The following is a 25169-nucleotide window of genomic DNA, read 5'->3' on the forward strand; positions in this document are numbered from 1 at the left end:
AATAGACAAAGAAGGAATCTTTCCAAATTCCTTTTATGACACAAATATGGTACCGATACCAAAGCCAAAAAGAGTAAAAATAGATAAAGTATTTATAGCAGCTCCTTTTGTGCTGGCAAAGAACTGGAAATTGAGGAAATGTGGGGAATGGTTGAACAAGTTGTAGTATATGATTAAGATGAATGCTATTGTGTTATAAGAAATGACACAAAGGATGCTCTCAGAAAAACTTAGAAAGACTTACATGAACTGATGATACAAAGTGAAGTGAGCAGACCCAGAAGAATACCTGTGTAAATAACAGCAACATTGTATGATGATCAACTGTAAATGATGTAGCTATTCTGAACAATATAATGTACCAAGACAATTCCAAGAGAATCAATGAAAAAAATGTGAAAGAAGGCAACCGTGCAGTACCAGATCTCAAACCACATTACAAAGTGGTAAAATTACAAAGAGGAAAAATCTTATCCATATCCCCACAACAAACTGATGGAGTCTGAATGCAGATTGAAGCATACTTTTTTAAACTTTATTTTCCATTTCCTTTTGGTTTGTTTTACTTGGCAATATGGCTAATGTGGAAATGTTTTGCATGACAGCACAGGTATAATCTATATCAAATTGCTTGCCTTCTTGAGGAGAAATTGGAAATCAAAATTTAAAAAAATGAATGTTGCAATTTTTTTAATATAAATGAGAAAAAATGAGATTAAAAAATAGGTGACTGCCTCCTAAAAGAATAAATGATTTCGTAAAAGGTGGCAGGTACATAGAACGATCAGACCCACTGTGAAGAGCAGGTGTGACTTCCATAGCTTTGTACAAAGGCTCCCCTTTGCTTTATTTTAAACCCTCATCTCATTCTTTGCAGCCACTAGCAGTAAAAAAAGAAACAGGCAAAAACTATAGGAAAAAAAAATCAAAAGAAAGCCAGTGTTAATTAAGTAATAGCTGAATATTGGAACCACTGGACACCGTAAAGAGGGTCCCCAAGCTTTAGATAGGTGGGAAAGAGAAAACATTGGTGAGCTGCTAGTCTAGGCCTCAGAAGAATTTTAAGAAGTTTATGGCCACAAACTCTCTAGATGCAGTTATTTAATTTTTTCCTTTTCTTTTTAAGAGTTATTTGGGAAAGGGTTGGCTTTAGAGTCTGAAAGATCTGATTTCACCTTATCTTTCATTGTCCTAGAGAAATCACAGTTATTAAAGAGCCTCTGAACTTCATTGGTGCAGGGATTTCCAACACTGGGAATTTACGGCCCGAATCTCCAAAATAAAAAAATTATCCCAGTGCACTGCACAGCACCAGTCCCAGGACGGAGGCAGGACATGTCTCTCGTCGTTTCTGCTTGACCCAGGCCTGCACTCGAACAGGCCCAGGTGTAGATGCATACGCATGCGCATGCGCGGCACCAGCCCAGCAAGGCCACAAACGCGAAAGTACCTCAGGCTGAGCAATGAAGGGGCGGGGCTGAGCCTGAACCGCTCGTTTCTCGGGGTCGAGGGAGTAGGGTGCACTTCGGCTCGACACTCGAGCCTGTGCCGGGTTCTAGGACGACAATACGTAAACTAGCATCGCAGTACAAAGACAGCCTCAAACCCCAAGTCAAATTTGAAACCTATTAGGCGGAAGTACTGGCTAAGTTACTTCCGGTAGAACTCCAAAGCTCCGCCCTCCGTCGGCCGAGCACCAATCACAGGGATCCCCGGGAGTCCGCTCACGCACGGGCCGGGTGCAAGCACGCATGCTCACTATGTCGTATTGGCGTCTGCAAGTGCCGGCAGCGGGGCTCTGGCTGTAACCCGGCTCGAGCGCTAGCTAGGGCTGCCTGGGGGTCTGCGGGGCCGGCGGCACACGAGCCGCCATGCGGCTGGGCTCAGGAGCCTTCGCCGCCTGCTGCGTGGTGATTGAGGTGCTCGGGGTCGCTGTCTTTCTCCGGGGTTTCTTCCCCGTGTCGGTGCGCTCTGCGTCCCGGGTCCAGCCCCTGACCCCTGCGCCGGAGCCCGCGGCAGGTACGGAGGCTAGGCCTCCCCTCCCTCGGTCCCGGGGTTCCTCCGCTGTCCCCCCTGCCCGCCCTTCCGCTACCTCACTCCCCCTCCCCGGGAGCCTCCCTCTGGTGCCCCCCCCATATATGCCAGGTGAGGGAGGGGACCTCCCTTTCGTACTCTTCCCCCCCCAGGATCCTCTTCTCTGTACGCCTCCCCTCCACCCTCCCTCCTGTGAGGGGTAGGGGGTCCTCCCTGCCCCAAGTTCCCTTCTTTGCCCTCCAGGTAAGGGCTCTCTCGCTGGATGGGGGGTGGAGGGGCCTCGCGTAAGTCTGATAAATCAACTCACACGTTAACAGGACCTTTTTGGGTCCTCGCCCTCAGCTCACACCCTTCCCTGCCTCAACCTTGAGATTCCTCCAGAAAGATCCAGCATCTGACCTTCCTTGGCCTCCCCATAGATGCGTTCAGTTTGTCTGTGCCCTCACCCAATCACAAGCGCTGTGGTTCCTTCGGTTCAGCTAGTGAAAATTTATTAAAGCCCTACTATGTGCAAGGCATTGTGTTTCCAACTTCCTTGCTCCCCATAGGTTTATAATGGTGAATTTTTAGTTCATGTTATGTATAGCAATTGGGATCATTAAAGGCTGAAAAGAGACAGGACCTTAGACCTTTCCTCCCACGTTGAATAAAACCAGGACTAAGTACATCATAAAGGTGACGTCTTGACTTCTGTGTGAATTGGATTTAAGTTCGAGTTGCACAAAGTTGACACGAGGGGAAATAAAGTTGTTGTGTAGGCACATTTTACAACCATGACCGACATAAGTGATCCCCTAGAGCCCAACAATGTGATTTGGGAACCTGTGAAAGCAGCCCAGTGATAGTACTGAAAGTATGCTACTGTGGTGAGGTCTCAGTACAGGGTTCCCTGCCCTCAGTGGTTCTGAAGCACAGAACCCCGATTTGTAATTTCCACAGCCTTTCTAGGGCCTGTAAAACTGGTTCCCCTGGTCCAGGATTTTAACCACACTTCCCCAAAACCCCACCCACAATGGGGAAAAGGGCCTTTGCATACTACTGTATTGATCAATTTTTTTCCATTCCGTCATTGCCAAGTAGAGCATATGTCTACAGTAACTTAGATAGTGAGCCTCAGTGGTTTGAGAGCCATTTCTCCCACTCCAGATATGAATGTATAGATTCTTAGAAGAATGATACTTCAACACTTAAAATGACTTGTTTTAGAGCCTGGTCACTCAGATTTACTGGTATAAAACTTTAGTCACTGGGATATTACTGACCCCTTGAAAAATGGCACTATGTGCAGATTTTTTTGTTTTGTATTTTTTTAATCACTTCAGAATCCTTGAATGGCATCTTGAAGCTACATAAACATTTCCCACTCTTTCTCATTAACATATGTTGGACATATACTCTCCTACTGTCCTTCCCATGTAAATGTGTGTAACAGATGTTCCCTGGGGTGGGGAGATGGGAGAGAAGAGTCTTCTTTTCTTTTTGGACTTTTCTTCTTGGCTGGGCCTTGGTTTCAGAATATCTTCTATCAAAACATCTTTCACTAATCTGAGACAAGATTGTCCATTTTATGGGGGATGCTTCTGATATTACCCAGAGAGTTTCCTGGAACTTAGAGCATGTAAAACAGTGTGATATTGCTGTGTATTTACTGCTCCTTGGCTTCTTGCAGAGCTGAGTGATTGTCCAAACACTTCTCGCCTAACTCTCTCAAAGAGCCCTGCAACCCCCTCCCCCCAAAGTTTTCACAGTCATCTAATCCACAGTAACATTCAGTGTGGTGAGTGATGCAAATAAAAAATGCATGCACCTATTTTGCCTTTAATTTCTGATTCAGAGATATCATAAATGGAGTGTCCTGGTCTTAGATTCAGAAGACTTGGGTTTGAGTCTTTAATTAATCACTGTAACTGTTGATTTACTTAATCACTCTGAGCTACAGTTTTCTTATGGGGCTAATATTCCACTGTTAAGTAGATGTGAAAAGTACTGTGTGAACTCTAAAGTACTATACAAATGTGAGCGATCATTACTATATTTGGCATTCCTTAGCCTTGTGTTTATGGCTGTAAATTGTCAGTGATTGCTCGGGTTTATCCAAATGCCTCCAGAACAGAGGTAGACTGAAGAGATCTGAACTAGATTAAAATGTAATTGGGAGATATTTGACAGAAGAAATAAAAATACAACAAAATATAGATAAAACATTACATTTTAAAACTAAATCTTTTTGCAGCATACAGAGATCCTTATGTCTGGATTAGTGGGCCCCATTTCTATTTGCTTTTTACACCACTGCTCAAGAGGACTGAACACCTTCCATACCCTCTCCTCACCTCCCAGCTCTCTTGACCTCCCCCAGGCCACCTGGAGTATGTTACCTATCATTATCTTATGTGTCCTCTTCCATGACTTGCTGTAGCTCACTTAGCCTTGAGAACTAGGCAGAATGATTTCCCACTTCTGTTGAGCTCCTCCCAAACAAAAATCCGTCCTCTGCTACATGCTAACCAATTCCCAAAATTACTCTCCTCCCTGTGCCAGTATTGATTTTGGGTTAACCTCAGCATCAGTACTTTTGACAGCCTAACACCATATATGTTAGTGTGGTACCTTTTTGATAGTAGAAATCCCCAGGTGAAATTAATCAAAGCACAGCTCCACTGATATCTTCTTTTTTCTTTGCTGTGGTCCATGGGGACTGGCTTTCTTGTTCCTTATTAGCTATAACTGGCTGTTATTTCTGAATAGGGTCTTTCCCAACCTTGTCTTTTCCTCCTCCATCATGTTCCTGAGCAGGTAGGTGGGCAGTCCTCTTGAGTCCATAGAGTTGTTTTTTGTTTTTTTGTTTTTGTTTTTGGGTTTTTTTTGTTTTCTTTTTTTATGTGAGGCAATTGGGGTTAAGTGACTTGCCCAGATTAACACAGCTAGTGAGTGTTATGTGACTGAGGCCGGATTTGAACTCAGGTCCTCCTGACTCCAGGGCCGGTGCTCTGTCCACTGTGCTACCTAGCTGCCCTGAGTTTTTAGTTTTTTTTTTAAACATTAGAAATTATATAGGATTGCTATGAGAGGGTGCCGGCTTTCCCAGTAGTTATTAATTTGAAATTATAAAGTCTTAGAATAACTCCTTAGCTTTTTTCTTGACTTGTACTAATCTTTTTATTTGTTTGGCTCGATCATGGCCATTTCTTCCATCCCTCATGTATCCTTCCTCCTCTTGGTCCCCTTTAATACCATCTTCTTACTTGTTCCTCCAATAGAAAAAGATCCAGCACAGTTATAAATGGAGACTGTTTCACTTTTTGCTTTTCCTGGGAAAGCCTTCTTTTGTCATTCCCAGAGGTCACACATTCCTTTTTCCTTACTGGAATTTTTTGCTTGCTATACGTTCTTTATTTCCTCTCCACATAGTTATGAGTTATATTGGTTTCTGTTGCTCTTCCAGTATGTTTTCTTTATGGTTGCCCTTCATGTCTGGAATGATTTCCTTTCTTCACCTCTGCTCCTGGAAATCCCATTTCCTTTAAAATTCAGCTACCTTTTACATAGATCCTCTCCAGACTTTTTTTTTTTTTAACTTTGTTTCTCTAGTGCTTATCACAGTACCTGGCACATAGTAGGAGCCTAATAAATGCTTGTTGGCTTGACTTGACCCCTTCCACTGCCAGCTGCTAGTACCCTCTTTCCCCTAAGTAACCTTGAATTTATATTGTATATGCTTATATGTGTACATGTTACCCCCACTGCAATGTAAGCTCCTTAAATTAAAGGCCTGCATTTTTGTTTTTGAATCATCAAGGCCTATCACATTGCCAGACACATAGAAAGCACTTAGAAATAATCTTTATTGAATGATTAATGTAAACTATATATTAAATGTTCTTATACTGAATATTTTGATCACCTGCATTTCATTCCTTGCCATTAGAAGGTCTAGAGAGGTTATTGCTGTCTGGAAAGGTTATTGGAGGAGAAGTATGGCAGGTGTTCATAGGCAGTACGAAGTTCAGTAGCAGAACATTTTTACAGCTCAGTAGCAGAACATATTGATAGCAAGGTTCTATTGGATGTATGTAACACAATATTGGATTAGAGACTCTGAACCAGTCTTGATTCAAACATAATTATATAGAATTTATGATATATATTATTACAGTAAATATCCCATCATTTTGTACCTTAGCATATTTTTAATGTTAAATGTTTAACGGTTTTGTGTTAAAGGAATTCAAATTCTTTTCTTTTCCCCTTTTTAAATACTTTTGTAGGAACAACTTCCAACTGGACCCAGCTTCCACCTCCTCTCTTCAGAAAAGTTGTTATAATGCTGGTAGACGGCTTGAGAGGCGATTTTGTTTTTGGATCAAAGGGTGTGCAATTCATGCCTTATACAACTTATCTTATAGAAAAAGGATTCACTCATAGTTTTATAGCAGAAGCAAAGCCACCCACTGTCACTCTGCCTCGAATCAAGGTAAACAGTTTGATATGGTGTTTTATGACCTCATAATGGTGGTTCAGAGTGGCTCTGTGTATTCTGGTTCTTAGAATTCACACTTACTACCTTTATTCCTTCCCACTCTGTATATATTAATTTAGGGCTTAGTAGTAATGCAGGAAATAGTCTGGAAATGTCCCCAATAATGTGGTCTGGACCTTTATGGCTTCTGTTAGCAATGAAAATCAGTACTTGCATGATGAATTCCCAGGAAAGGTACTTTGGAAGGAGCTGTAGCTTTAGCATTCAGCAAGATCTCCCTTGTGGTTTTCCGCGCCCATACATAATTGTGTTTAATCATTGTAGACCAGAAGTTTAAAGAGTCGTAGAACTGTAGAACCAAAAGGGATCTTCGAGGAGGTTCTGTCCAGATGTTATCTTAACATCTGAGGGAATGCACCCTGGAGAGATAAAGTGACCATGGAACTACTTCACAGAAGAGCACAAACTGGAAGAAGTTCTTTTGTTCCTTCATCTAAAGTTTAGCTAGAGCTGTTTGGATGCAGAGAGCACTGTGGTAGGTACTAGGGCAGATACCAGGTGTAACTCAAATGTGGTCCCTGAACTCTAGTAGGGCATAAGACGTGAACAGATACCTATGAGACAGAATACAGAGTCCCAAAAGTCTTAGTCCTGGCACTTTGTCCTCTTTCTTCCTAAATTTTAATAGCTTAAAAAGGCATGAAGATTTCTGGGACATGCTGTGTAAGTGCACTGGAAATGTGTAAACAATGTGTTAGTGACCCATTGAAGATCAGAGATGATCATTATTGATGGAGGTAGTATTTCGTTTGAGTTTAAAGGAGGTAAGAATTTAGCCAGTGGAGCCGGAGAGGAGGAGGATGTTCCTGAAATAAAATTTAGTATGGCACCAAAGTAAGAGTAGAGGGCATGCTAGCGGGGTATGTATTGTGGGGAGGGAGGAATGGAAAGTTGAAGAGATGTGTGTTGTGTTAGCTGGATGAAGCTAGGCAAAGAAGTTATTTATTTGATAGGTCATAGGGAACCACTGAAGATGACTGAGTCTAGGAGTAACGTGACCAATTCTATGAGTTTTTGGTACCACCCAGCCCCCAAACTCCTAGACCTGTGAGTTCATTGGTATAAGTAATTCCTAATGAGGAAGCTCTCTCAACCAATGCAGATAGGTTGCTGCTCTCCAGCTCCTGGGGCACTTAGAGGTTAAATGACTTTCCCCAGTTAGGCAGCCCGGGAACTGAACCCAGCTGTTCCTGACTGAGGCCAGCTCTCCATCCACTATACCATGCTGCCTCTTGGTCAGTGGATAAGGAAGGTATTTTGGCAACGGTTTGAGGGATAGCTTAGAATAGGAGAGATCTGTGCATGTGTCTGTGATGTTGTAGGTGAATGGTTATGAGGGTCTGTAGTAGTGGAGTTGACGAGGTTTGGGGGTGCTAGGACCCTGAGAATGCCAAGACAGAGTTGCCTGGAATGAATTCACACACTCAAGCCTTCTCTTAGTGAAGTGGCAGAAAAGTTTATTATAATGCCTTAGCAAAAGCTGGCAAGGGTCCTTAGGGAACCTGCTAGATACTGAGGCTGGTACTGGGACTTATATGGAAAAGGGGCATGAGAAAGCAATGCCAGGGATACTAATTAGATAATGCAAGGGGTCCAGGTGTCTTTGGGAGCTGTGGATGGGAAAATGTAAGGAGTTTTGCAGAGATAACTTTGTTAATACCAGAAATTGAGGGAGTTGTCAGAGGCATGGACCTTGGGGATCTGGCATGAGGAAGAGTCCTTGGGCCAGCCAAGGACAAAAATCCTTGGGCCAGGCATCTTTGTGTCTGTTCGGATAAGAGAATGTGTCGTGCAACAAGGGAAATTTTCCTCGCGTGATATGGGCCTACTAAGGAATTGGGAAGCTTCCAGAGACATTATCTTAGGGCTGGGGCCCAAGCACCCCATCAGAATGACCCTAGGAACAGAGATAAAGGAATGGGTGGAGAAGTTGTGGTAGTCTGTGAAGAGTGAGCTAGAGGGAAGAGTCACACCAATGTTTCGTGTTTGGGAGATGGTACCTGGTAGAGCCGCAGAATAGAAACAGCGAAGCCAGAGGGAGGGCCACATTTGGGGGCAAGAAAATAACCTCTGTTTGGGACATGTTGAGTTTGAAGTATGGTTGGGACAGGGAGGTGACATAGGCAGCTGGAGATAAGATTTGAGCTCAACAGGGAGGCTAGGTCTGGAGATGTAGATTTGAAAGTTACAGACATGAAGAACTTGCTGATACAGAGGATAGAGAAGGAAGAGAAAAAGCAGTGTGGTTAGTGGGAAAAGCCGGAGATTTAGAATTCAGAGACGATGCAGAATCCCAACTCTGCTTAATAAATTTTCTTGCTCAATTGAAATGTTTTCAGCCATTGTATAAGCACTTAACCTCTTAGTACCTCCGTTTCTTCATCTATAAAAGTAAGGGGTTGTAGTAGATGAATGTTTTCCAGGAAGCCCTACAGCAATGCCAGCAACAGGAGTAGTTAGAAAGATAAGCAGAGTGGCTCCTTGGTGGAGCCGTGGGAGAGGCTGGTGAGCTGGGTGAAAAGCAGCAGTGAGGTGTAGAAGGTCTCCATCTGGGCAGAGGTTATCACTTCTGACCGTAAGGAGGTGGTTGGTGACCTTAAAAGGATAGTGAGTAGGTAGTTAGGAAATAGAAACATTGGGTATAGACTAGTAGTCTTTTGCAGGCTCTCCATCCTTTTGTAAGAAAGAACTACTTCCCCCCCCCCCCAAGCCTTGAAATTAAGGTGAGACAAAGACAGCTTAAAGAGATGATAATAACAGCAAACATTTACATGGTGCCTACTGTGTACAGGCACTGTGCTAAGCTCTTTACATATAATTAATTTAAACTAAGCAGGAAGAGATGAAAATCCATAATTCTCTTTGACCCTTTATCTCCTAAGTTCCTTATTTATTTTACCTTGACTTGACCACTTTGCTGGTACTTAAGCTGATGTATGTGACTGCATCACACCTGGATACTAGCAGGGCTCTGACAAAAGGCTGAGGGGATAGGAAAGGAAACTCTTTCCTTTTAGTTCAAGTGAGACAAGATTGGAATTTTCCAAAAGGAATTTTTAGGAGGAAACAAAGTAGAGAGGGCATAAATGAGGTAGTATCCTTATACAAGCATAAAAATAAAACCTATAATATGGAGAGGGCAGCTGGGTGGCACAGTGCATGGAGCCCTGGGCTGGGAACCAGGAAGATTCATCTTTCTGGGTTCAAATCCAGCCTCAAACACTTACTAGCTATGTGACTCTGGGCAAGTCACTTAGCCATGTTTGCCTCAATTTTCTCATCTGTAAAAAGAGCTAGAGAAGGAAATGGTAAAGCACTTCAGTATCTTTGCCACGAAAACCCCAAATGGGATCACGAAGAGTTGGACACAACTGAAATGACTGAACAACATTACGTATATTTCTGATCCTAACTTCAGTTATGATACGCCAAATATTTATTTGATTTGACTAACACAAACCACTAGGTTCCTGGTTCCTTTTTCTCACTGTAGCCCTATATGGGGAGCCCTCCCCCAGAAGCCACCCTGGTTAAGTTTTCCGTGGTCCCCTTATCAAGAGTTGATGCTATATAGCTGGGAGCTCTAGGCATATGTAATTTTAATAACAGGCATCCTGATCATCATAGAGCAGTCTTCAAGGTCTTTACTGGATTAATAATAATAATGATGATACTAGCTGGCACTTATATAGAGCTTTAAGGTTTGCAGAGTGCTTTACATGCATGTTAACTAGAACCTAGAGAGAAAAATAATGTATTAGGACCCTTGGAACAGAATGTTGAGAACGAGTGTCATTTGGCTGTGGATGTATGTTCCTGCTTGTGTATGTTCCTGCTTGACCCCTGTCTCTTCTCTCCGAGACTTCTTTAAAAAATGCAGTTTTACATACACAGCATTTCCTGTGCCCTAGTGCTATTAAGTGCCTTTACCCTTTCTCCCAGACTGCTGCTTCCCTCATTCCTATTATCCTTGCACTTATAATTTCATTGTTCCACTGGTATTGATCAGAACATCTCCATGCCTTCTTTTCCTATGCAGCTTTTGTCCGTGCCTTTTTTGTTTATCTGAGACTTTTCAAGTCACGTTTTAAGCAGGAGTGAGGTAGTTCTTGGTACTTCCCATGTCAGAGGGCTATGACCACATGAAAAGGAAAATGTGAACCCGTCTGTAGGGGCCTTACACAATTCCCTCCTTGACATGTGCAGGGAGAATTCCATCATTGGTTGGGCATTTCTCACCTTGCATCTATTTAGCTGTTGCCACCATCTGGTCCCACTTTACGGGTGGGTGTATTATTAGTTGATATCCAGTGGTTTCCATCTGACTGATTCAAGAACACATAGACTACTGTAGAACTTTTGGCCGATGACGTGGGTGATGTTCATTCCCTTTTGGTCCATGTTGTACTGAGTGTTCTCATCTATTAATGTGACCAGTCTTCTCTGCTGCAGTAGGATGATGCTCTTCTCCTTTCTCCGGGTAGTTTCTTCTTGTGTTAGAGGCAAAGCCTTCTGAATTCTTTGCTGTCTAGGCTGACCTTGGTTTCCTGCCTTGGCCTTCCTCTGCCCCTTTCATGGGCAGTCTCCCTTTCTTGCTGAGTTACGTTTTGCTCTGGCTGAACGTTCTCACTCTGTCGGCACCAAGGACAGCCTTGTGAGGAAGCAAGCTCCCATCCTCTTTATTGGAACCTTCTTTCACTCTGAGCTAAAGATCTTCAGGCCCCAGTATGCCAGGCAGTGCTAGTACCAGTCAGTGCTCAGGCATGGAACAGTTAGCATAGCAAGGGTGCTTTGAGTTTGTCTTATTTGACCTTTTGCAATGACATGGATAGTCATCACTCACTCTGAGATCCTGGTAATGATTCTTTAATAACAGAGAAGAATTGCCTCATGTTATTTGTGATAAAATGAGATGAATTAATACTCTCTCATTGGGACTGGTCCATGTCCACAGGTGTTTCTCTCTGTTTTGGGAAATTTGTGTACAGGATTCAATTCAACAAACATTATGTATTTGCTGTAAATAGAACCTTATCCTTAGGATTGAGGAAGCTACAGATCTCATACAGGACCTCTCTGTTGCTCTCTAGGAACTTTGTCTAGCAAGGAAATATGATAAGTAGACAACTGTAGTAGAAACAAAAAATAGAACCAGTGTCTAAATCTACTGGTAAAGTGCAAGCAAAGTGTTTTGTGTGAGGTTTAGGGGATGAAAAATTGTTACTGCCTGAAGGGGATTAGGGAAGACCTGATGGAGAAGGCAGCCTATTAGTCGGATCTTAGAATGGTAAGGAATTCAATAGGCAAGGAGGGAAATTCCAGATATAGAGTTAGCAAAGGTGCCAAACTTGGAAATTGTGGGGAATGTAAGGGAGATGGTAAATAGCTGTAGTTTGCTTGGTTCGTAGATGATACAGAGGGAAGTGTAGTAATATGAGAAAAGGCTTGAAGAGGTAAGAGTGCTACCAGGTTGGGGAAGGTCTATGTAGGATCATAGATTTAGATACAGGAGGCTTCAGAGGTCATCTAGTCCATTCCCCTTATTTTACAGGTAAGGAAACTGGGTCCCAGAGAGGGCAAGTGACCTGTCCAGTTTCACACAGGTAGTAATTGACAGAGCCAGAATTTGAACTCAGGTGCTTGGACTCCATATCCAGTGCTTTGGCCGCTTATCCATTCTGCCTTTGATGGTAAAGGCACAAACCTCCCTGGGCTCAAGTACTACCTTCTGTAGGAGACCTTTCTCCGTCCTCCTCACTGCTAGTGCCTTTCCTTCTAATGTGATCTTTTCTCTGACTTGTTTGCATCTTGGATGTACCTATGTATGTTGGTGTAGTCCCCTCTGTTATAGACTATATTTCTTGAGGTGAGAGACTGTCTGACTTTTGTCTTTGTATCCCCAGCATTTAGCACAGTTCCTGGCATGTAGTAAGTGCTTACTAACCAATGCTAGTTGGTTGATTGAGTAATTGAGAAGGTGAGTATTATGGAGGCCAAGAAGAAGGGGAAACCCCATCATTGCCTGTCAGAGCCTGGAGGGACCTTAGAGGCCATGTGGTCCAAACTTAATTTTACAAATACAGAAATAGTGGTCATATATAAACAGGAGAGTCAGACTATGGGCACTCTTGCTCTCTAAGCCCTTATAACCCTCGACATTTGTGTAGCTATTACAGCTTAAAACTATACTTAGACTTTTGGGACACCCTGTATATTACTTTGCAATTTTCAAAGCACTTATATATGGATTCTTTTAGGATGTTTTTGGATATTAATAGGTTCTGTTGTTTTTTAAAAAGAATGATCACAGGACAGTTAGATAGTACAATGGATAGAGTGCTGGCCCTGGATTCAGGAAGACCTGAGTTCAAATGTGGCCTCAGACACTTGACACTTAACTAGCTGTGTGACCCTGGGCAAGTCACTTCAACCCATTGCCTCGACAAAAAAAAAAAAAAGGATCAGTTGGATCATTTTGAATCCCTTTGTTTGCTACAAGGGATTTATTGTGAGTGAGAGATAGCAAGACTTCCCTGGACAGCATTTTAAAAGAAGCATAGGCCTTCTAGATCACCTCCCCAAATTCCTTGAGATAAAGAAGGCAAGCAAAATAATTTAAATTAAATGTTCAATGTTGATTTTTATCTAGCATATTATTTTTAAGTCAAATTTCTGACCATTGTATTATGTACTGTGCATGTGCTTTGATAATATCTTGGAGGCCTGAGTATAATTGGATATCAGCAATGCACTTATACCTATTTTATAGGGCTTTTGAAGGGAGCCAGTGTGGTTTAGTAGAAATAACATGGATTAGGCGTTAGAAGATCCGGATTCTAGTTCCCTTTGCCACTAGAGCTAAGTGTGTGACTTTCAACAGTGAATTACTCCATTGTTCTCAGTTTTTTTATATGTACAGTAGAATGAGATGGTCAGACCAGATGGTTTCTAAGGTTCCTCTCCTGCCTAATACTCTATAACTCAATGACTGGAGCATTAAAAAGTATTTTACACAATTTTAGAGTTTTATAGTGGTGATTTGTTTTTATGACTTTTTGATAATTTCTGTGATTCTCAGTCCTTCAATTTAGCAGAACAAACAAATGTTTAAATGCTTTTTGTGGTTAGGATGGTATATTAAGCCCTGCAGGGGAGAAAGTTTGAATGAATGTATTTCCTGTTTTCAGAGAGATTATATTCTAGTAGGAGGAGCAGATATATACACAGGGTTATGATATACGATAATGCATCATAAGTACGTTGAAGAGGCTCAAAACCAAGTGCTTGTGTGAAGCCTGGGGTGATGAGGTCGTTGTTTAGGGGAAATCAGGAAAGGCTTCCCTGGGGAAATGGTTTTTAAGTGGAGATTTAAATGATGGGTAGGAATTCATCAGATAAGGTGGTGAGGGGAGGATGTTGGGTTAGTATATAAGCATAGTGAATGCCATTAGTAGAGACACGGAGGTGGACCAGAGAATAGAACATTTTATCTAGAGCCAGGAGAGAGTTCTTAACATTTTTGTCTCATTGGAACCCTTGGGCTGGGGAAGCCTAGGAACCCTTCTTAGAGTCATGTTTTTAAATGCATAAAATAAAAGACATAGTATTACAGAGAAAGCCCATATATTGAAATATAGTTATCAACTTATGTAAAAAAAAACAAGTTCGTGGAGACCAGGTTAAGAAAATTTGGTGTAAATTGTTGAGTGCATGATTGAGGGTACTATGCTGAATGCAAAGAAAAAATGGCATCACCTCGTCATGGAAGGACTAGAGGCTGGGACATCAATAAGGAACCAGTGGTAGTTCTTGAGCAGGAGAATGATATGATCAGGCCTTGCTCAAGTACTGGGTTAAGAACACAGTTCCTAATTTAATGTAATTTTAGGGAAAAAATAGGGCCCACTCTAAAATTATCTGCTTTATGATGTGTGTGTGTGTGTATGTTTAATTTATTTTTAGTTTTCAACATTCACTTCCATGAGATTTTGAGTTTTAAATTTTCTCCCCTTCTCTCTGCTCCCCCCTCCCCAAGATGGCATGTGATCTGATATAGGTTCTACTTATACGTTCATATTAAGCGTAGTTTCCATTAGTCATGATGTAAAGAAGAATTAGAACTAATGGGAGGAACCACACGAAAGAAGAAACAAAACAAAGCAACAAAAGGAGAGTGAATAGTATGCTTCCATTTGCATTCAGACTCCATAGTTCTTTCTCTGGATATGGATAGCATTTTCCATTATGAGTCTTTTGGAGATGACAGGTATTTTTAAAAAAAAAACAAACCACTTTTATTGATACCTTTAAAAATGTTTTATTTTTTAAAATAATATATTTCCCCAGTTGTAAATGTAAAAAGAGTTTTTAACATTCGTGTTTTTTTTTTTCAAGTTTTGAGTCCAAATTCTGTTCCTCCCTCCCTTCCTTCTCACATTCCTGAGACAGTAAGCAATCCATTATAAGTTATACTTGTGCAACCATGTAACACATTTTTATATTGGTCATTTTTTGCAAGAAAACTAAAAAAAAGAAAAAAAGCGAAAATAGTAACAAAACCAATGCAACTAAAATTAGAAGGAAAGCAGAAAAATGGGGGGAAAATTTTATAGCAAATATTTCTGATAAAGCTTCATTTCTCAAATATATAGAGAACTGGGTCAAATTTATAAGGATAAAAGTCATTCCCCAGTTGATAAAATGGTCAAAGGATAAAATGGTCAAAGGATATGAACAGGCAGTTTTCAGACAAAGAAATCAGAGCTATCTATAGTCACATAAAAATACTCTAAATCACTATTGATTAGAGAAATGCAAATTAAAACAGCTCTGAGGGACCACCTCACACCCATCCGATTGGCTAATGACAGAAAAGGAAAATGATAAATGTTGGGATGTGGAAAAATAGGGACAGTAATGCACTTTTGATGGAGTTGTGAACTGATCCAGCCGTCCTGGAGAGCAGTTTGGAACTATGTCCAAAGGGCTATAAAGCTGTGCATGTCCTTTGATCCAGCAATACCACTACTAGACTTGTATCCCAAAGAGGTCCTATTTGTTTTTGAATAATTCACTTTCTGCCAACTCCAACTTTCCCCCTGAGGCTTCCCCTGTAACAAATTTTTTTTTTTTAACTTCAGCAAACTGGCGAGAGTTGGGTCTGACAGCCCATGCAGCTTTCTGTACCACTGGTCTCCCACTTCTCCAGTATGCTGTTTTCTAGCAATGCATTGGATGAAATGTGAAGCCTGCCCACACGGCAGGAGCCTAAGTGGGCAGCCTTTAATCTCCAGTTCTTATCCTTATACCACTCTTATTAATCTTTTAAAACTGCTTCCGTACCATGTCACTTTGTTGCTTATAAATCTTTGATGGAGAACTGTTGCCCACAAGATAAAGTCTGCACTAGTTAGTCTGGCATTTAAGTCCTTTTGGCTCAAGTTTTGCTGTCCTTGGGTCCCAGCACAGTAAAAGAGAAGAGTATGCAATGTCAGTCCAGGGTTCCATTCCCAGCTCACCATGACTTAGCTGTAGGATTTTTGGCAAATCATGTTCCCACTCTGAAACTTATTTCACCTGTTTGTAAAGGGAGAGGGTTGGACTAGATCATGGGTGGGGAACCTGCAGCCTCAAGGCCACATGTGGTCCTTTAGGTCCTCAGATGTAACCCTTTGAATCCAAGCTTCACAGAAAAAAATCCCTTTAATAAAAGCTTTTGTTCTATAAAACTTGGACTCAGTCAAAAGGCCACACCCAAGGACCTAGAAGGCCACATGTGGCCTCGAGGCTGCAGGTTCCCTACCCCTGCATTAGATAATCTTTTTTCTCTTGGGGAAGCAGTATGATATATTTTAAAAATCATGGGTCACTTCAACCTCCTGGGGCCTCGTTTTCTTCATCTGTACAGTGAGAATGATACTTTTCTATCTATCTGCCAGGGTGGTTGTGAAGAAAACCTGGCTGAACCTTAAATTGTTTGTAAATGTTACCTAATACTATCTGTCTCTGAGAGTCCATGGTTTTGTGGGCTAATGTTTAATGTTTTTTCCTACACAGGCTCTAATGACGGGAAGCATCCCTGGCTTTATTGATGCTGTTATGAACTTTAATTCTCCCGTGTTGCTGGAAGACAACCTCATTGGGCAGGCAAAAGCAGCTGGGAAAAGAATCATCTTTTATGGAGATGATACATGGATTAAATTATTCCCAAAGCATTTTGTAGAATACGATGGAACAACCTCCTTTTTCGTGTCAGATTTTAGAGAGGTGAGTGATTTGATAAAGCAAGTTATTATACTTTAGCACGTTAGGGACCCATGATTTCTTCAGCATGAATACACCCTCCATTCATGCAGATCTCAAGATCTTTGCAACTTAATAGACATTTTCCTTGGCCAAAAATTTTTGTTAGCCAGTGACTAGCGTGTTGGTGAGCCTCTGAATGAGCTAGATTGGTCCTTGAACAACAGACAGCCTCAGGCACTTACTAACTGTGTGGCCTGGGCAAGACACTTAGCCTCTATCTCCCTCAGTTTCCTCATCTATAAAATTGGGATAGTAATATCACCTTCCTCTTAAAGTTGTTGTGAGGATCAAATGAGATAATATTTGTAAAGTTCTCAGCACAGTGCCTGGTGCATAGTAGGTGCTATATAAATGCTAGCTAGTATTATTTTTTTTATTATTATCAGTAATAACAAATCACTGTTCCTTTCCCCTTGTGTAAGTAACAGTTTGGGACCTAATTATTCTCTGCCTTGTATCCTGTGAAATAATAATAATGATAGTTATAAAAATATTTATATAATACTCTAAGGTTTACAGAGCACTTTATATATGTTATTTCATTTGATCCTCGCAAATCCCCATTTTCCAGATGAGGAAACTGAGGCTGAGAGAGGCTGAATGACTTGCTCAGAGTTCAAGCTCAGATGTTCCTGATTTCAAGTCACGTTTGCCCAAAACAAACTGCCTGTTTTGGCTGTAATTCCTCTTCTAATAAAGTTGTTGGTGCTATTAATAAAAATCATTGCATTGATTTGGGAGGAAAAAACTTCATTGCAAGGTGGTTTTGCTTTCACTTAGAATTGTCCATTTTCATTCACTCTTATATCACAGGAGATCTCTGTTGGCATTTACTTCTACCTTGAAGGAGCCATGTTGTTTTTGATAGGGTTACCCCTTCCCCTGATTCAGGTTGTAACTACGTCTTCTTATCAATGCAGTTCTTATCCGTAGACACAATATACAAAATCTACTAAATTCACTGGAGCTATTTCTCTTGGTTTTAGAAAAATAAATTGAGAGCTAGAAGGGATCTTAGAGGTCATCTAGTCTAACTCCCTCATTAACAAATGAGGCCCAGAACTAGGATGTGACTGGCCCAAGGTTCCACAGGTCATAAATGATTGTGATTTAGATCTTTATTGTGATTGTGATCACAGATACAGTACAGGACTCAGACTATCCATCCTTTGGTCTCACTATGTGACCCCTCACTTTCTTTTCTGGTCATGCTTATCCTTAATATTTTTTATACAGCTTCTTGTATGTGAGCCATTGCCAGTAGTTTGCTATGTACAGCTTGCTTATTTAGATCCACTCTGTGTTTCTCTGTTGCCCTTTGGGTCATTCACAATTTTGATTTTTTTTGGCAGTCATAGTTTTCCCTAATTCATAGTCCTATAGCATCACCGGGACATTATTGTAATTGATAAGACTGGTGTTACTCTTGGCTTTCATGAGCAAATCATGTCACTTGAAACCTAAAAACTACAAAGGGTTGAAAGTCTATCATTGTTTTGGCCTAATATTAACAATAGTGTTATTTTACTGTACTAGAAGAGAAAAGCCTGCTTTAGCAGTATAATTCAGCCCATTATTTCATTTTCATCCACTGGGGAAAAGGAGAAGGAAAATTAGATGAGCTTCTAAAGGTATTTTTTTCCTTCCTTCTAAAGGTTGATGATAATGTTACAAGGCATTTGGATAATGTATTAAAAAGGGAAGACTGGGATATGCTAATACTTCACTACCTAGGATTAGATCATATTGGTCACATAACTGGGCCACATAGTCCCATGATAGGACCAAAGCTTAAAGAAATGGATTACATCCTAAAGAAGATCCACATTTCATTATTGTCCAAGGTAAGCTACTTGGGGGGACATGGGGGCAGGCGGGGTAATTGTTCGGGTGGCGATAGATTTTTTTTTTTCTGTTGTTGCTATTTGTTTTTCCTAAGAAAGAGAACTAATAAGAAATTTCTGTTTTCACATTTTGCCTACCAAGGTATGTACTCATTTAGGTAAAAATTAGTATTCATATACCTTATTATATTTTCAGGGAGAATTTGTGCCATGTACATCATAGGTGTTCAAAAAACATTTGGTAAAGGATGGCATTAATGAAGACTTTTCAATCATCTGAGATTACTTATATTCTTATTTCTTTGGCATAGCATGTTGCCCTCTAACTTCCCTGATGTATTAAGAGTGCTGTGGGGGGTCATAAGGGTTGTTTTTCTTCCACAAATGCTTTTATTTTGAAGACTTTTTTAGAAACATCCATATTACATTAACATGGAAACTTGTCATGACCTTAAGTATGTCTGAATTCTGGGCACACTACTGATTCGTTTAGAGATGAATTTGAGGGTTCAGTCCATAAACTTCTTTTTAGTTCATCTACTATTAGAACCCCTGTGTATCGAAACAGCAGACCATTTTATTGGAGTAAGTTTGTTGTGGTTTGGGAGAAGAAAGATATTTTCAGTGACGTGATGAGGACAGCCTTGCATACATACTTTTCCCCCAATACAGATAATCCCCCTCAGATGGCCACTCCCTATTTCATTAAGGCATAGTGGCTATCAGACTGCTCTTCTGTGCCTGTTTAGAGGTATTGCCTTTTCCACTCCCACACCTATCTTACAAGTTATTGCTTTCCTATTTCTTAGGACTTCCATTACTCCTACAGAGTCATCGATCCACCTAGGATGTATTTTCTCATAATCTTGACTCTTCCGTAGTGTTTCAGCAGCTGTTAATCAGGAGATCCACAGGACTGGTGAAGATCAGAGTTGGATAGCTTTAAATGGCTGTGGATGATGGGGAATCCTGACGGGCTGTAAGGCTGTCAGGAGCTAGACTCGATGGGTTCCTTTAGTTCCTGAGCCTTAGTCTTCTCCTGTCCCAGTGTTATATGTATGTTACGGTGCTGAGGCAGACCAAGGCCTCTAGAGCTCACAGCAGCCTTCAACTTGTAATACAGTTGAGAAGTTTGTCCTTTTAATTGTAGGAGAGAGAGGCTTCTTTGCCCCATTTATTGGTCCTTTGTGGAGATCATGGGATGTCTGAAACAGGAGGCCATGGAGCCTCTTCAGTAGAGGAAGTGAGCACACCTCTGATTTTGATCAGCTCTGCATTTCAAAGGAAAAGCGGTATGAATTTTGAAGTTTTTTTTTTGTTAAATTTAAAGTACTGCATTTATATACATTGTATGTATCATAGTCTCAGTTTTTCAAGAAAGTTTTTCTTAAACTGTTAATCATTTTGCCTTTGCAGTTTCTCTGACTTCTGTCCCCTCCTCTCTGTTCCCATTGCCATCACCCTATATAGACCTGGACTGTTGCAGCCATCCTTTGTGTCCCTGTCTGATTCCTCTTCCTCATGCATAGACTCAATTATGTGTCTACTCTTCCCCATACCCTGAAACTTTAGCTTGGCATTCTAGGCTCTTAATAATATGGAGCCTTCCTCCCCTCTCCACTACCTTATTTCATACTGCTCCCCTCTACATACTCTATGTTCCAGACAAAATAGGTAATTACTGGCCTTTGTACATGCCCCATCTGCCCCTCCCTCCTCAGTTTTCTGCTGCTTACCACAGTCCTTATATGTGGAATCCTGTCTTAAAGTCCAGCTCAAATGCTTTTCCTCCTCACTGCCTTGACCCTCATATAAATCTTTGTTGTGCCTCTCATTCACTTAACGTATATCTGCAGCAAAGCTCTTTGTGTATTTAATGTAAGCTGCGTGAAAGCAGGGATGATTCTTGATCTGAACATTGTGTCTCCCTGTGTCGCTTCCCCAATGCTGTGCATGTGATTCTTTGACATTTTTCCTGGGCAGTTTGGGCCTGAATCACTTGCCCACTTCCTAGAATGTGTCTGATTTTAAGGACCAGAAGTGTTAACAGAAATGGTACTGTGGAAAGAACCCTGGTTCAGGAGTCAGAGGATCTGGGTTCAAATTCTGCCAGCGATTGAGTCTAGCTGACTTATTGAGCAGGACACTTGACCTCTCTGGGCCTGAGTTTCCTCGGCTGGAAAATTGAAGGGGTTGGACTCTGAGGTACCTCCTAGCCCTTGATCTGTGAGCCTGTGAAGCTGAGTTGTAAAATGTGAAAATTATTGCCAAGATATCTGGAAATAGATGCGGACAAGCGTTGCCCAGCCTAGGCAGGCCTGCATGGGGTGTGATCAGCATCGTCGGAAAGAGCAATTCTGTCTCTGCAGTCACTGATCCGTTGAAGTAGCGGGAGCTATTAATACGTATTGTGGGAAACCTGAGTATTTCTAAGCAGCTTATTTAGACCAGCAGGGGAAAGGAATATTTCATTTTGTGGGGAAGTTTCCATTATCTCAAGCTGAATTTTAAAAAAATGACATAGCTCGCCTGAGTTAACTAGGTCACCAGAGGTCACAGGCGATACCATAGGACTGGATTGAACATTGGAGGCCTTTGTAGTCTCCCAGCCAGTGAGGCTTGGTTGCAGACAGCTACCTTCCTTTTCCTGTAGGGTTCTTAGAGAATTTATATTCCGATTTATTCTCCAGCTGTGGTCTTAGCAGGGATATGGCTGACTTAATTGAAAGGGGTTGTAGGTAAATTGACACCCTGTTAGGAGAGAGAGAATTTTTTTAAAGGTGACACTAAGAATTGTCTGAACCTTCAGACATAGGAGGTATGGGATTAAAAGAATTCAGTACCAGTTGCTTGTGATGAAATGATCTTTCTCTTATTGTTGATGGAAAGATGAGTAAGATTTATTTTTGAAATTGGTTTAAATTTTGGATAGTATTATTAGTAAAGAAGGATTCCTCTACAGAAATCTCCCTCTGATGCCTCACTATGGCATGGAGGGGAGCCTCAGTTGTCAAAGACCTTCCCAGTAGCATCCTAGCTCTGGCAAGTTTTACCCAAGTTCAAAAGGCTTTGAGTTATGGGCCTGGCAGTAGACTGCTGCTGACTATGGATCAGCCTACATGCAGAGACATTCAGTAGCCAGCAGGTTGGCTATTAGAAAACGATTAATTCTTTGGCCTTCGCAAACTGTGAAACAAAGAATACAAAATAGTCATTCATGGCACCTCTCACCACCATAGTGATTGTAGTGAAAAAAGATGTGGTGAGTGCTAAGGATAATATAGGTTTTTTTTTTTCACTTTTTATTTATGGTTTTTTTTTTTTTAACATCACTATCACTTCCCGATGATTCCCCCCACCCACCTTCTCCCTTTAAGAAATGAGTATAGTCAGGCAAAACAAATCAACACATTAGCTATATCTGAAAATATATACTTCATTCTAGTCGCTCAGCAAGTATTTATAAAGTGCCACTATGTGCAAGGCCCTATGGATATAAGTACAAAGAATAAAGCAGTCCCTTCTCATAAGAAGCTTACATTCTAATGGGGAAATACAATATGTCCATATAAAACGTGTACAGTGTAGTGTTTGAATTTTAACAAAAGGGTAAACTGAGTCAGGTCTCTACGTATGATATCGTTTATTTTCAGGGGCATGCTACCTGTCAGTAAATAGGTCATTGACTTGCCTCCATTAATGCCAAAGACTCCAAGCAAAGGAACAGTTCTCTTTATATAGGTTTTCGGAAGTAGAAAACAAAGAACAGTGTATGGTAGATAATAGAGGATTAAGGGCAGCATGACTGATTACAGAGCTGAGGTGCAGGAAGCAACATGGACAGTTGGAAGGTTGGTAATCGGGGGCTAGCAACGACCTCCCTTCTTCTCTCATGAGACTAAGAGGTGCTCTTTGTTTGAGTCCAGGTGTGAGATAGTGGCCCAGATATAGGTTGGTGGAGTAAAGATATCAGGCCTGTCTCCCTTTCTTTGCCATGTATTCTCAAAGATCAGTTAAATTCCTTGAGCAGGAGAGCTGGATTTTTAACCTTAAGCCATTGCAGGCCAGCTGAACTAAGTTCAGAGACAAAGACCCATGCCTTAAGCAATTATGGGACAAAAATCAATGAATTTTAAATAGGATCAATAAGAAAATGGTACAGGATTGATCTTAATCTTTTCAGCAGGAGCCATATATACAGTTAACAAATACAGCTATGTACAGAGGAGTTAAATATAAAGGAGGGCACTCACTGGCATTTGTGGGGAGTGGGGTCAGGAAAAGCTTCATATAAAAAAAGAATGTTTCAGCTGCATCGTCAGGGTAAAGAAGGGCTCTGGGAGGCCAAGGTGAGGAGGGCATGTGTGATGGCCGGTGCAAAGGCATGCAGATGAGAGGTGGACTGTCGCTTATGAGGAACAGAGGGAATAATATCTAGGGAAGCCAGAAGGATGGATTGGAGCCAACTTGTACTGGACTTTCATAGCTAAACAGAGCTGTTTGTTTCTGATCTCAGAAACAGTGGAGCCCCTAGAGTTAATTGAGTGGGGGAGTCACAGAATCACCTCTCTGCCAAGGGGTAGGAGACAGGCTTCACTGTCATTTCTCAAAAGTCATGATTGCACATGGCTTTGGTTATAGAGACCTTTTAATGGTTTTTTTTTTTATATTACTGCGTGACATGGTTTTTATATCATCTATAAAAATAACTATTAGGATTATATATGAGATCTCTGCCCATTGACAAATGGGTTAATATACTGAACCATTTTCATGTTAACATTCTCATCATAAGTGAAACCAGAAGTTGTCAAGTTGCAGCTTAGTACAAGGATGGTTCTCATGCTTTCTTTGGAGAGGCAAATGATGGAGTCAATGGCATTGGTTTTATGATACCCCCAAAACAACAAGAAACATCCTTTTGTGGGTGCTTGGTCATATTGCCTTGTGGTTCTCATGGTGAGTGTGGGCAAAGATTGCCATAAAGATAATTATAGCTTTTGTGCCAACATACATTACAGAGGATGAAGTGGTAGAGAAATTCTCGAAGCAACTATAAGGATCTTCCAAATTAAAGTATATTTTGTTACTCAGTAACTTCGTTGTGAAAGTAGGTCTGGGGAGGACAGGGAAAAATAGGGTGGAAAACATGGTTGAGGGGGAAGAAATGGAAAAAAACCACCAAAGCCTTAGGATTATGGACATAGTCAAGCTAAAGAGGGACCTTAGAGGTTATCTTAGGCCTCCCATTTTACATTTGATGCAACTAAGGCCGGAGAAGTTTTAAGTTTTAGGTACTTTGGCATTCAAGATCTTAACTATCTGGTACCATTTCATCTTTTCAGTCTTTTTTTCTTACTACACTACCTGCCAAATGCCTGAGGATCCAAAAAAAATTATTTGCCATTCCTCTTATATGGCCTATACTTTCCTGCCTTTGAGTCTTTGTTCATGCTTTTCCTGTATCTGGAATTTCCTCTACCTCCTCACATACTGAATTCTTTGCCTATATTTTTTAAATGAATTTTTTTCAATGAACAAAAATCCATTCTTTCTCCTTTCTACCAACCATCCCCCAGCTGAAAAAAAGAAAAGCAGAGCTTTTCTAATAACTGTGCCCCGCCAAGCAAAATAGATTCCCACATTGATCATGTAAAAATGTATGTATGTATGTTAGTTCTTTACCCTGAGTCTTATCACCTCTCAGGTAGGACTTGAGTGGCATGCTCCATTAGTCCTCAGGGATCATGGCTAGTCATTGTATTGATCAGATCGTTGTATTCTTAAGTCTTTCAAAGTTGTTTGTTTTTAAAATATGCTTATTGTTTAAATTGTTCTCTTGTTCTGCCCTCCTTATTCTGGATCAGTTCATGTAAATATTCCCAGGTTTCTCAGAAACTGTTCCTATCATCATTTCTTTGGCACAATAGTATTCTATTACATTGTTATAATAGTTTTGTCAGCCATTCCCCAATTGATGGGCATCTCCTTTGTTTCTGGTTCTTTGCTACCATTAAAAAGGCCACTATAAATATTTTTTGTGCGTATGGATTCTTTTCTTCTTTCTTTGATTTCTTTAGGCCTAGTCATCTTCCTTATCTCTTCAAACCCTACTGTTCTACCTTCCCCAGGAAGTTTTCCATAATCTTCCCCTAGGCAGCAGTGATGTTTTATTGCTTAGACCTCACACAAAAATATTCTGCTTTTACTAATCTGCTTTATATTTTTAAGACAGTTTTACTGGGGTTATTTAGCTTTGTGTCATATTTCCTTGCTATACTTCATTCCATGAAAGCGAGGACCAGGTCTTAATGTTTCTTCATCACCTAGCATAAGGTTCCTTACATAGCAGGCATTTGAACAGTATTTGCTTAATTTAATCATTTAAAGAACCATTCTGAGAAACACTTGTGAATATTCACTCTTTTCACTAAGACAGCATTTAA

At 40.9% G+C, this 25169-nt stretch overlaps 1 protein-coding gene across 3 annotated transcripts in view; it reads left to right on the forward strand.

Moving 5' to 3' along the window:
* Positions 1-1851: 1851 nt before the first annotated feature.
* The window catches only part of LOC114034008 (GPI ethanolamine phosphate transferase 2-like), a 90701-nt gene continuing 67383 nt past the window's right edge, over positions 1852-25169 (forward strand). The window contains exons 1-5 of one of the 3 annotated variants that reach the window (XM_027849654.1): positions 1852-2019; positions 6303-6508; positions 16631-16840; positions 18535-18723; positions 19874-20015. In XM_027849654.1, the coding sequence (XP_027705455.1) occupies positions 1872-2019; positions 6303-6508; positions 16631-16840; positions 18535-18723; positions 19874-20015 (895 nt within the window). In that variant the 5' untranslated portion in view covers positions 1852-1871. The remainder of the gene's footprint in view (positions 2020-6302; positions 6509-16630; positions 16841-18534; positions 18724-19873; positions 20016-25169) is intronic. The other 2 variants (XM_027849653.1, XM_027849655.1) reach the window with 2 other exon arrangements.

The sequence above is a fragment of the Vombatus ursinus genome, unplaced genomic scaffold (genome assembly GCF_900497805.2).
Source record: "Vombatus ursinus unplaced genomic scaffold, bare-nosed wombat genome assembly UNPS02007822.1, whole genome shotgun sequence".
Classification (NCBI taxonomy): domain Eukaryota; kingdom Metazoa; phylum Chordata; class Mammalia; order Diprotodontia; family Vombatidae; genus Vombatus; species Vombatus ursinus.